Below are 13,354 nucleotides of genomic sequence, written 5' to 3' on the forward strand. Positions count from 1 at the left end.
CTTGAGCATCATGTTGGTGTGTTTGCAGCATTCATCCTCTCCAGACACCTTTTACCCAAGGTGTAATGTTGTCTTAGTAGTTGGTAAATGTCAGCTGTACAAAGACTTTTTCCTCTTATTTTATGGATAAGAAGCTGAGTAAGAGATAAAAAGCAATCTCTCTTTCTGTATTTGTAGGAAATTGCATTCTGTTTTCACACAGATAATCAAATCAAATCACTTTTATTGTCACACAACCATATGCACAAGTGCAACAGTGGGTGAAAGTCTTGGGTGCAGTTCCGAGCAACATAGCAGCCATGACAGTGATAAGACATATTCAAATTTACAATAAACATCAGATTTACACAACACAGTTTACATATCTAATATACACATAATTACACAACACAATAATAATATACAATGTACAGTATACGATACACACAGTATAGAACACACATACACATAATATAGAATACACAAACAATAAAAATAGTATATAAAGTATATATAAAATATACTGTAGGTTGTATTGTACTGTATTGACATTCAGGCTGTTGGTTGATGGTCAGTTGCCAGTGTGTTGTTAAGAGAGAATATAATTTATGACAGTCCGGTGTGAGATAATAAGATTAATAAAGTGCAGTGCTGATGTATGTTGATCGTGAGAGATCAAGAGTTTAAAAGTCTGATGGCTTGGTGGAAGAAGCTGTCATGAATCAACTGGTGCAGGTCCTGATGCTGCGATACCACCTGCCTGATGGTAGCAGTGAGAGCAGCCCATGGCTCGGGTGGCTGGAGTCTCTGATGATCCTTTTTTCAGATAGTCATTTTCCTTATACATGGACCAATTCAATTCAAGAAAACACTTGCCAAGTGCCAAATACATGTAAAAATTGGCTTTGGAGATTATAGAACATAACATAAAACACAAATACACAGAGGCTGCATGTCTCTGCGTGCACCCTCACGGCCCGGCCACATCCTACTCCTCGTCACAAAGGGCCTTGGTAAGAGAGGTGACCAAGAACCCGATGGTCACTCTGGTTGAGCTCCAGAGATTCTGCATCACTGCAACACTCTACCAATCTGGGCTTTATGGCAGAGTGGTCAGACGGAAGCCTCTCCTAAGCACCTAAAGGACTCTCAGACTGTGAGAAACAAGATTCTCTGGTCTGATGAAATGAAAATTGAACTGTTTGACATCATATTCCAAGCGTCATGTCTGGAGGAAACCAGGCACCGCTCATCACCTGAACAATACCATCCCAACAGTGAAGCATGGTGGTGGTAGCATCATGCTGTGGGGGTGCAGGGACTGGGGGACTGGTCAGGGTTGAAGGAAAGCTGATTGCAGCAAACTACAGAGATATCCTTAATGAAAACGTGGTCCAGAGCACTCAGGACCTCAGACTGGGCCGAAGGTTCACCTTCCAACAGGACAGTAACCCTAAGCACACAGCCAAGACAATGCAAAAGTGACTTAGGGACAACTCTGTAAATGTCCTTGAGTGGCCCTGCCAGAGCCCGGACATGAACCCAATAGATCATCTCTGGAGAGACCTGAAAATGGCTGTCCACCGGCGGTCCCCATTCAACCTAACAGAGCTTGAGAGGATCTGCAGAGAAGAATGGCAGAAAATCCCCAAATCCAGGTGTGCAAAGCTTGTCACATCATACCCAAAAAGACTTGAGGCTGTAATCGCTGCCAAAGGTGTTTCAACTAAGTAATGAGTTAAGGGTCTGAAAACTTACACCAGCCTCAATACTGGGAATGGTATGATCACCGGCAAGCTGCAGTCGTCACCTATGAAGGCACAAAGATTTATGTTTGTATTTCTGAGCAAGGGCTTGCAAATTGAATCATCTAAAGAGGCCTCAAAAGGTATTTTGAAAAGCCAAATATATGAATTCCAATGCATTAGAACCAGCCTTATTCTATGAAAATTATGTGACTGTGGCAACATTTTTGCAAAATTACATTATGTGGTTCCTTACATGTATTGCAGCAGTTCCAAGGTGAAATGTTCACTGTGTGGCGCTAAAAGTGAGTTAAATGTCCTCCCAAGCAGATGAAGCTTTTAAAGGGATAGTTAACCCAAATTATTAACATTCTCTCATCATTTGCTCACTTTCATGCCATCCCAGATGTGTGACTTTTTTTTTCTGCTGAACACAAAAAAAAAGATTTTTAGAAGAATATTTCAACTCTGCAGGTCCATACAATGCAAATGAATGGTCACCAGACCTTTTCAGCTCCAAAAATCACATGAAGGCAGCATAAAAGTAATCCATAAGACTCCAGTGGTTTAATATGTCTTTTGAAGGGATGCAATCACTTTGGGTGAGAAACAGATCAATACTTCAATCCTTTTTTACTGTAAATCTCCACTTTCAATCCCAGAAGTGGAGATTTATACAGTAGTAAAAAAAAAGGAACTTTTGTAAAAATATATCAGTTTCTCACCCACACCTATTAATCGCTTCTGAAGATATGGATTTAACCACTGGAGTAATATGGATTACTTTTATGCTGCCTTCTGTGTGATTTTTGGAGCTTGAAAGGTCTGGTCACCATTCACTTGCATATTATGGACCTACAGAGCTGAAATATTCTTCTAAAAATCTTCATTTGTGTTTAGCAGAGGAACAAAAGTCATGCACATCTAGGATGGCAAGAGGGTGAGTAAATGATCAGAGAATTTTCAATTTTGAGGTAACTATCCCTGTAAGGTTAATGCTCCATCAAGTTTTAAATCTATAAACACACCTCCCTACCCCAAACCTTAAACCTAAATCGAATCGATAGTGTCATAAAAAGCAATTGTGAGATGAAAAACGCATTGACACTTTTGAATCACGTGTCAACTTGTGCTCTTTGGACTCAGTCCTTTGGGTTGCAAGTGTAACAATATCAGTTGAGCCACACTCAAAAAATAAAAATGTTCAGTAAACTTAATAAAATTAATTACAATTTTCTGAAAACTAATTTATTTGAATTAATTTTAACAAGTGTTGTTGAACAAACTTAAATTAATTTACTAGATATCTCTACTAGATAAGAATTTGTCAAAGTTATCGTTTTAATTACATTGAGGCAACTTAATTTATACTTTTTATTTGTCAATCGTGTTGTTGTAAGTTTAAAAATCTGCAGGCTTGTAGTCTCAGCAATATAGGATGACATCTTGCCAATGAGTTTTAAGTCAAGCTTTCTAATCAGGCATGTTGAGTCCTTAACATCCAACACACAAACCACAATGATGGTGACAATCAACAATCATGGAAATAGATGCAGTCACATGATGCAAAATCCTAGGTAAAACAAACACAACACGACTAGTACAAATACTGCAATACAAAACCAAATATTAAGACATGAATTTGCATGTTTTACTCATGTTGCGGTGCATTCTGGGAACCTAACGTCACATGTACATCTGTGTAATGAGTTCATATTTTCTGGGCAAATGGAGGAGTCAGGAGGCAGCAGAAACAGTCAACGTGAGTATTTTTATTACACCTTTAGCATCAGAAAGAACAGAAAGAAGGGCTCTTTGTGGCCAAATAAACACACAAACAAGTCAATGAGAGTTCACTTCAATATTAGTAGTCACACACACAGCCGACTCTCTCTCTGCTTTCTCTTTCTTCCGACTGATGCGTCTGTCGGCCTTTTCAGGTCTCCCTTCGCCATTACTATAACGAGAGACAAGTGTTAATGATAATAACAGCCCAGGTGACGAGCCTACCGCTCTCCCTCTCACGTAGACAGATACATGACCATGCCCCCATCCCCACAATCTGGTTATGGCCAGTAAAAATTATTTAATTTGTCCCAACGCAAATAGATTAAGTGACCTTCCATTTTACAAATTTAAATTGATTGCACACAATGAAATTAAGTTGTGACAAAATATCAAAGAATTGTGTTACATTAGCTCATTTTAAGTAACTAAATTCAACAAGGAGTAAAATACATTTTTTGAGTATACTGCACAATTGATTGTGTGTAAAAAAAAAAAAAGCTTGTAAATATAGTTATTATAGGTTATATAATGCAAATATTAAAGGGGTCATGACATACTCTTTTTTTTTTTTTAAATAATTTTATTATCTTCCCTGAGGCCCCACTTCTTCCCACTTAGAATGTTAGTTAAGTTTTTTTGCACCAAACAGTCATAATATTGTCATATATAATAATTTTCCACCCTGTCTCTGGCCCTCTGTCTGAAATGCTTAGTTTTAAACTGCCTGACCCTTTAAGACTTCAATGTAAAAGCCCACTGTTGTGTTTGGCTAACATCATGCAGCCCTTCCAAAACAGGCATATTTGAAACTCAATCCAAAGAAAATGAACACAATCCACACGGCATTACAACTAAATTTTAGGGTTAACACACAATGTACCCCCTACACGTTTCATCTGAATATATCAAACTGTTCACTCAAGCAGCACCATAAACTATCAAACAGTCATGACATATGAAATATTCATGAATGAAATTGGTTACTTACAGTTTTTTGTCCAATAAGTCCAATTTTAACTGCCCCATCTTTCAATAACAGTTCCTTTGAAAATTCGCAACTTACACTGAAATCTTCTGAATGCTCAAACATAATACAATACACAGTAATGTTGGGTGCTTCAACCAGCTTCTACAGGCCAAAGCAGAGACGCTGGTCTTCACGTCTCACATTTTCCTGGTTTGTTTAAACACAGGACTGCATGTGTTTCTCCCAGTCAGTGGCAGCTGCAGAATGAGATGCGTTTTTGAAAGCTGCGCTCTTAAAACTCGGCGCACAATGTCAGTGTGATATTTCAGTTTTTCTTTTTAATAAATTTGCAAAGTTATCAAAAATCTGTTTTTTGCTTTGTCATTATGGGGTATGGAGTGTAGATTGATGTGAAAAAAATTAAATAATTTAAAGCATTTTAGCATAAGCCTGAAGAAAAAAATTAAGGGTTCTGACTACTTTCTGAAAGCACTGTATATTCTGTATACACTCACTGAGTACTTTATTAGGAACACCTGTAACCTATTTATTCATGCGATTATCTAAACAGCCAAATGTGTGGCAGCAGTGCAATGCATAAAATCAGGCAGATACAGGTCAGGAGCTATAATTAATGTTCACATCGACCATCAGAATGGGGGGAAAATGTGATCTCAGCGATTTTGACCGTGTTGGTGCCAGACAGGCTGGTTTGAGTATTTCTGTAACTGCTGAACTTTGAACATTCTGAGGGGCTGTGACCTAAGTCAGATAAATGGGTTGTAGTGATGTTCAGTGGAGTTACAGGAAAAGTGCTGAGTGGTCTTGGAATGTGAAATGAATATGACATAACCAAATATTAACTCTGCCCAAATGGATCACAAGATATTGAATTGGTGGTTTACACATTATTGGGCCACGTAGTATTTTCAAACTCTTGTATATTGAATTGATGTATTTCAGTAACATGGCAGTTTAGCACCAGGATAATGACCAGATTGCTCCATGCAGACATAAATTGGAATTATTTAGACCAAAAGTATCAATATAAGTGTAGCTTTTCGTCCAAATCAATGTTGAGTATACTAAGTGCACTAACTGGAGGCAGGTTCCCGTTACAGGTTTTAATGGCACTGTACATTGGTTTAAAGCAGGATTGGGAATATATTTCCTGGTTCATCCTGGTTTAGTGCAAAGACAATCAGTGGTTAACAATCACAACAAAGAACAACATCCATGCCTAAACTTGGACCATGGTCACAAAGACTGAATGTCTCATGCTTCTTGGGCCATTTGGCTGAACTTCAGTTGTGTAATCTAATGTCTTCTGTCATCTTCCAGGTGGCAGCCACCGATGCAGATGGTGGGTCTTTTGGCTCCATTTCCTACTCTCTGGGCTCTGGTCCAGGCAGCGTGACCCCATCTCAGTTCAGCATTGGCAAAGACAATGGCCAGCTCTGCACCACCACTGGCTTGGATCGAGACCAAGGTCCAGCCAGCTACGACTTCACAGTCACAGCTGTGGATGGGGTGAGTGTCCATTGATCCTCACCAATACAACTGTGACAGTAACCCTTTAAAAGATACAGTATGTGGTTAATAGGTGGAGTCTTTTAACCTTTGGTCACAAACTCCTGCAAACAAGCAAGATGTTTAGCAGCAAGAACTGTATCCCATGCATACCATGTCCTCTCCTCTTTGTCTTTGCCTTCAGGAAAGGTTCACACACAAAAAAATTAACTGTAAGATATATTGTCTAGTGGAGTTATTCTAGACAATTTGACATGTTTCTCTTTTTTAAGATGTTTATGATTTATTTTGGTTAAGGTCTAATTTCAATGAGAACTTATAACACAGGCTCAAATGGTTGGTTCTTTTTATTGTATGTTCTTTATAAAGATCTTTAATGGCCATTAGAGCTAGTGTGAACTGATGTATCTGGGACACGGCCCATGTGTTTTTCTAGGGAGGGCTGAGCTCAGTGGCCTACGTGCATGTGGACCTGATAGACATAAATGACAATTGCCCAGCATTCTACCCTCTGAGCTATGCAGTCAGTCTAAGCACGCAGAGCACCCCAGGAACCTCTGTCCTGAGGGTGACCGCTCAAGACCCAGACACAGGAGAGAATGGCAGGGTGACATACCGCACGGTGACTGGAGGGAGCTCGCCTTACTTCACCCTCAACAAAGATACTGGTGAGACCAGTAGAACAGATCTCACAGTGTGGACAGGTTTTTGTTTATTAATAGCTTGTACAGTTAAGTAAATGTTTTAATATTTGGAGTTAAAGGATTGTTCAGTGCAGTTCAGTGACTGTATATCTCATTTGGAGCAATTCAATGTCTAGAATAGGTTAGCTCCAAATGTGTATTATGTACAGTATATATTCACTGTTTGAACATGTTACAGCTGTTCAACTCAGTTCTGCTGTTTGTTAATAATCAAGCATAAAACCCCATTATATATATATAATATATAAAGTTTTTTGATAACAGTGTTATTATGCTCTTCTTTATGTGTATACTCTCAGCCTTATAGAAATATTTGTTTTGGTTATGTGTTCTCCCAGGAGTGATTTCACTGTCACGTGCTCTACATGGAAAGGCAAACTCAGTCATAGCGATGGTGGTCTCAGCTCAAGATGGTGGGGGTCTTACCGCTCCAGTCAATGCCAGGGTCAACATCAGCATAGTGGCGGGACTGGTCGCACCCCCTGTGTTTGAGCAAGCTCAATATTTCTTTGTGGTCTCTGAGGATGCCTTGCGTGGTACACAAGTTGGCATTGTCCGAGCCAGCACTAAGAACGGTGAGTGAACTTATTGGAGAGGTTTTTTAGTCCCCCCTTTGGTCACAATATCCCTGTTCGACACGTTTAAACACACAAACCTAACTTCAATGCAAACCCACATTTATCAGTCACACTGGACTGTGTTCAAGTGGGCTGAAAGGCGTCATCTGGCTTTTTTCTCCATGGTGCACCACTTGTACAAATAGGCACAGAACCACTGAACACACCTCATTTAGAATGTACATTAATCATAGATTCTGTCTCACCACTTAGTTTTTCAACAGTTTGCTTTGGATATATCACTTAGTTTTTCAGCAGTTTGCTTTGGATATATCAGGTGCTGTGGTCTTAAGAATAACTTGTGTCAGGTTTGAATTCTTTGTTTTAGCTTGTATTGTGAACTGATGAGTTTCTGGCCATTGGCCTTTTGGTTCTCAGGTGTCTCAAAGGATATTTCCTACACTATTAGCTCTGGTGACCCAACAGGCTACTTTACAGTGGATTCTGAGACTGGGGCTTTGAGAACAAGCTTGCCTCTGGACCACGAGGCCCAGCCCAGCTTGAATCTTGAGGTTCAGGCACACTTCGGGAACCCACCAGCCTTTGGCCAGACTCAGGTACGCATTACTGTGGCCGATGTCAATGATAATGTGCCTGTCTTCTTGCCGTCTTCCTCCGAGTCATTGATTCTACCTGAAGACACCCGGATGGGTACAGTGGTGTACAAGGTCCAAGCAGAAGACTATGACTCTGGACCAAATGGTCTTCTGAGTTTTGACCTGATTACCAGCGGTACTCAGAGAACCTTCAGCATTGATCGCAACAGTGGTCATATCCGACTGATTGGCAGTTTGTCATACGAAATCATGCCCCGCTATGACCTGAAGGTTATTGCTAAAGACAGTGGAGCTCCTCAACTGAGTTCCATATTCAACCTGGTCATCCATGTGCAAGCCGAGAACAGTCAAGGTCCTGTGTTTGATAGTCTCACATACCGTGTAGAGCTGAAGGAGAGCACACCCCTAAACACCCGCTTCTTGCAAGTGCGAGCTCTAAACCGAGATGGTGGCATCACCACTGGAGTGTCTTATACGTCTTCCGCACCACTAGCCTACCACCTGCACCCAGACGGTGATGCTGCAGGGTTTGGCATTGTGTCTGACAGTGGCTGGTTGTTTGTGAAGAGCACCCTGGACAGAGAAGCCAAGGAGATATATCTGCTCACAGTGCTGGCCACGTCAGGCAACAGGCAGTTGAAGAAGACAGGTAGTGCCACAGTGCGCGTGTCAGTGATGGATGAAAATGACAATTCCCCGCGATTTACCCAGGAGAGAGCATTCCTAGCAGTGCGTGAGAATCTGCCTGCAGGGACTGGATTCGGTAGGGTGTTTGCCAGTGATCGGGATGCAGGTCTCAATGGACGACTGAGCTACCATCTGCTCTATCTGGATCGCCACTTCCAGATCAACTCCCACACAGGTGAGCTTCATATATGATAGACAGTCCAACAGGCCAAACTTGATGAAGATGCAAACCATGATTTTTTCATCAAGTTGCAAGGTCAGCTTAGAACCTAGAACTATAACCTTTTATTGCACAACACTACTGTAGCCCTTACTAAAAACTGAGACCTATTTATTATGTAAAGGCTAATAAAAGGAACATGCAATTAAATGTTTTGAAGTCATTGAATTTGTTAGTAAAGCAGTGCTTTGATGGCTGGAGCGGAGGTGTTTTAAAGGGAATGAACTTAGAAACGCAACTTCTCAAAAAGGGTTTAAGTGTGCTCACAGATACTGTTAGCATGCTAAATCACAACAAGCTCTTATCTTGTTTTAAACCACCACTGTTTAAAAATTATAATCCATCCCTAGTCTGAAGCTGTTCAGCATACTGGCCATCACACATTTTGCTCCAAACTGCTGGCATCATCCTACCTGTAGGGGCTCCTCTTGGTGTAGTCAGGATGTGCCATCTGTGCTTTCTGCCACTTACATTTACTGTAAATCTCTTGTTGTCTGCAGTGAAATCATTTGTCTGACTCTCTCTCTCTCTCTCTCTCTCTCTCTCTCTCGCTCTCCATCTCTCCATCTGTCTTTATAATCTGTCTTATTCATTTAAAGGGGAGATAAGCACTAGAATTTCTCTTGACCGTGAACTTCAGTCCAGCTACCAGCTCATCGTGGTGGCTCAGGATGGCGGGACCCCCTCACGCAGTGCAACAGGCACTGCTTTCATCACAGTTTTGGATGAGAATGATAATTCCCCCTCTTTCACTCATGCTCAGGCAGGAAGAGAGCTCTTGCTGCAGGTTTGAGAGCTAATATCAGCCTCATAAATCACAGACACCAGCATACATAAAGACTGCATCATAACTGACAGAATGTAGTATCCAAATTTCATAAGCAGCTGTCATGCTGTATGATCAAAGACTGAAGATTTAAGTTAAAATTGTTAAACTGATTTTTGGAGCCAGACAAAATAGACTATTTTATCCTAGCTTAGCTACTTGTTTACAAGTATACAGTATGTATGCAATATTATAGTCATTATCATTCTACATATAAGAAAAATATACACATATCATATAAAAAGGTGATGGGACAGCATATTATTTAAAAAGTTGAGTGTATATGTTGAGTTTAAGCTCTTCCCACTGATTTTGACTCCATACAGGTGCTGGAAGGTCAGCCTTCTGGATTTCTACTGGGTACCATTTATGCAAAAGATCCTGATGAGGGGGAAAATGGAACCATTTTCTACTCTTTGTCAGGTAAGAAATATGCAAAAAATATCTATGAATCAAAACCTGTTTTTTGTTTTGGTTTTTTTTTTCTCACTTTCCAACATAGTTTGATTGCCTGTTCTATCTTCTTTGTGCCAAGGTCCCAGAGCAGAACGTTTTTCTCTTAACCCAAACACTGGAGAGGTTCGGTCCTCCTCTCCTTTGAGCCACTCTGAGCGACCTGAGTACAGTTTCACTATTCTGGCCTCCGATCGAGGTTCACCCCCTCAGAGCTCCACCATAGCACTGAGAATACAGGTCAGTCTCTTTCTGCTTTTAGAATTCATATGGGATCAGTGAACTCTTAAACGGTAGCTAAGTTGAGATAACGTACAGTTAAGTCTTAATCGTGCAAAATTACTCCACTTGATGATGGATGGATTACATATCTGTGGCCTCTCTGAGCAAAAAACCTCTACAGATAGAACACCATTATTCCCTCTGGACTCTCACTCTTAGGCTTGAAGCATATTTTACATTTTATAAGTATGCATGGCTAATGTGTGGTCCCATTGAACATATTTAACGTGGACTCTTGCACTATTTTGGTGGCAACAAAACTTGGTCGATAGACTCACCTTCAGATGTTTGTGCCATTGAACCAGGGCCCATATACAGAAAAAATCTTAAGGCTAAAAGTAGCTCCTAACGTGGAAATTTAGGAGCAACTCTTAAAAACTAGGGGCATGTCTCTCCTAAGTTTAGGACTCTTAAAATTTTCATCTAAGAGTAATTCATGAAGTATTTTAACACTAAAAGTAGCTCCTAACCCCGCAACATCTAAGTCATCCTAAAGACTTCTAAATCCCTAAGAGTGACTCACAAATGATCCGAAGCATGGATGCTGTCGTCAAATCCACATTAATAGCAATATATTAGAATATTATTATGACATTGACCATTTAAAAGGTATTGCCTGAATCACAACTGAGTCGATGTATTTTAATAAAATAATATTATAATATTATAAATATTATAATGTTGACATTGACCGTTTAAAAGGTATCACCTGAATCACAACTGAGTCAATGTATTTTAATAATATAATATTATAATATTATAAATATTATAATGTTGACATTGACATTTAAGGTAAGGTAACGCCTGAATCGCGGGGGTGTTTTCATTTTTGTAAACTTGGTTAGAGATGCAGTTACCTCTCCCAAAATCTGAAATCACCCAATTACACTGGAGATAAAGGTTTACTCTGAGCACCCTGGCCACATCAAAATGAAACCATGTAGTGCGGATGAATTGCGAAATTCTGTCATTCGACAGCAGGATAATTGATCAAAACATCTGTCTGTCTGTTTGTCTGTCTATCTATCTATCTACTATATGTACTGTATGTATCGTTGTCTGTCTTCACTGACAAATAGCGGTTCCCTTTCTACCAATCACTGAGGGCGATTTAAAAGAGCACACTAATAAAAAGTGACATCATCCATAGCAACGAGGTCAACTCCGCCTTACTCTTATCTTAAGATTTCTTTAGTAAAACTTGCTCTTAGCAGTTTTGTGAATAGGTTTTAAGCAAATCTCCTAGCAAAGAAACTCTTTGGAGAACTCCTAGTGGTAAGATAAAAATCTTTGTGAATACTGGCGCAGATGTGTTATTATATCATATCGACTTAAATTACCTTGCTGTCATGATTCACTGTTGCTTTGTGTTTTGTGTTTTGCCCTGTCATCTGTTTCCCCCAGACTACACTTCCCATAATTCCCTGCCCTCATCACTGCCAGCTGTTCCTTATTGTTCTCACCTGTGTTTCATTTCCTCATTTACCCCTGTGTATATAATGCCCTGATTTCTACCCAGTCTTTGTGAGTTGTTGTGTTTTTCCTCTCTCCTGTTCATATGTACCAGTTCCCATCTTGGATGTTTTGTTTGTTTGTTTTATTTCCTAGTTCAGCCTTGTTTCTGAGTTTTCCATGTTATTTTTGTACTTTTAATTTATTTCTTTATTAAACTTCTTTAGCCGCACCTAGATCCTTTGAAACGTCACACTTGCTCAGTAAGATTCTCTTCAAACTGTTGCTCCACTATGAAAGTAGTGGACCTGAAAGAGAAAACTGTAAAGCAAGACAATTTACATTAATGACCTCTATTGCAGCCCTTGCGGAAATTCTGATAATGCAATGCGCCTCTTTGTTGCATTATTAATTGCACACTGATACATTTCGGAACAGAACAGCACATGAAATCGAGTTTGCATAGCTAGAAGGATTTGCTTTCACGTACTTTCATAAAGTATGTTTTGGCCTTCTGCGAAATACCTTGGCTAGTTTTCAGACAAATTTTCTAACAATTTATCTTGTGCATTGATGAGCTATGACTATAAAACTACAAAACTTGTAGTTTACATGAGAGTTATTGCCCATTTTGGAGATTGCCTTCATAAGTTAAAAATAACACCTTCCACCACATGGCTCTCTACTCATCACCTTTTCATAATGTACAAAATTATTTATTTAATACCATTATATGAAAATATGAACTTGTAAATTATTCTCCAAAGGAACGGTTCAGTTTACGTCTGCTCTCAGGTTAAGCATCATACAGAGGAAATATAGACTGATCTAGCTGGCCCAATCAAGGCTTACATTCTTGCATTGCAAATTTCCATAGCCAACTCATCTGTCGTAGTCCAACTTTTGTAACATTCCCCAAGCAATACCGGGAAAAATACTCTCAGCTGGTTAATTTTAGATGCTCAGAAAGATGAATGTCTAAGCCTTGACTTTTTCCCCCATCCAGAGTTTCCTCCCTCTAGCCGTTGTTGTCTGCAACATTTTAAGCGTGATATTACGGTGTAAAACATTCAAAGTAGGAGTGCTGCACTGATATAAGTGCCAGCTGTGCTCTCTGCTATTTCATGTCAAAGTCTCTGACTCGTAACACAGTTCAGTAGCCCTTTGAAGAACAGAACGTTTCTTGTGAAATACCCCAGCGATCAAATTAATTTTTCTCAAACGAGTCAAGTGGTGTGGAAACAGACATTACAGACAGCAACAGTAGTAAATTCCAATGTTGGAATGGCTGGAAAACACATTTGTGCTGTCTAACTATTTAATATTTTAACTTTGTGCCAAGATAAATAATAAAATTCACAACTGACATCTAATTAGAATAAAAAGAGCTGTTCTATCATCTAAGCATTTACTTTCTGATGTCAGCCTTTCAGAAATCAATAGATTGATCCAAAAGCAGCTGTGTGAAAAGTAGTGAGCTCATGTTCATTTTTTGTTGGAACATGCCTTGACGTGTCATTTGCTGCTTAATGTGGGATTAATTATTC

At 39.6% G+C, this 13,354-nt stretch overlaps 1 protein-coding gene across 1 annotated transcript in view; it reads left to right on the forward strand.

Moving 5' to 3' along the window:
- Nucleotides 1-13,354, forward strand: part of LOC127422163 (protocadherin-16-like) — a 247,653-nt gene that overhangs the window by 205,958 nt on the left and 28,341 nt on the right. The window contains exons 5-11 of the mRNA XM_051665501.1: nucleotides 5,821-6,009; nucleotides 6,446-6,677; nucleotides 7,052-7,288; nucleotides 7,709-8,749; nucleotides 9,394-9,581; nucleotides 9,947-10,043; nucleotides 10,156-10,313. Coding sequence (XP_051521461.1) covers nucleotides 5,821-6,009; nucleotides 6,446-6,677; nucleotides 7,052-7,288; nucleotides 7,709-8,749; nucleotides 9,394-9,581; nucleotides 9,947-10,043; nucleotides 10,156-10,313 — 2,142 coding nt within the window. The remainder of the gene's footprint in view (nucleotides 1-5,820; nucleotides 6,010-6,445; nucleotides 6,678-7,051; nucleotides 7,289-7,708; nucleotides 8,750-9,393; nucleotides 9,582-9,946; nucleotides 10,044-10,155; nucleotides 10,314-13,354) is intronic.

Source organism: Myxocyprinus asiaticus, chromosome 31, assembly GCF_019703515.2.
Source record: "Myxocyprinus asiaticus isolate MX2 ecotype Aquarium Trade chromosome 31, UBuf_Myxa_2, whole genome shotgun sequence".
Classification (NCBI taxonomy): domain Eukaryota; kingdom Metazoa; phylum Chordata; class Actinopteri; order Cypriniformes; family Catostomidae; genus Myxocyprinus; species Myxocyprinus asiaticus.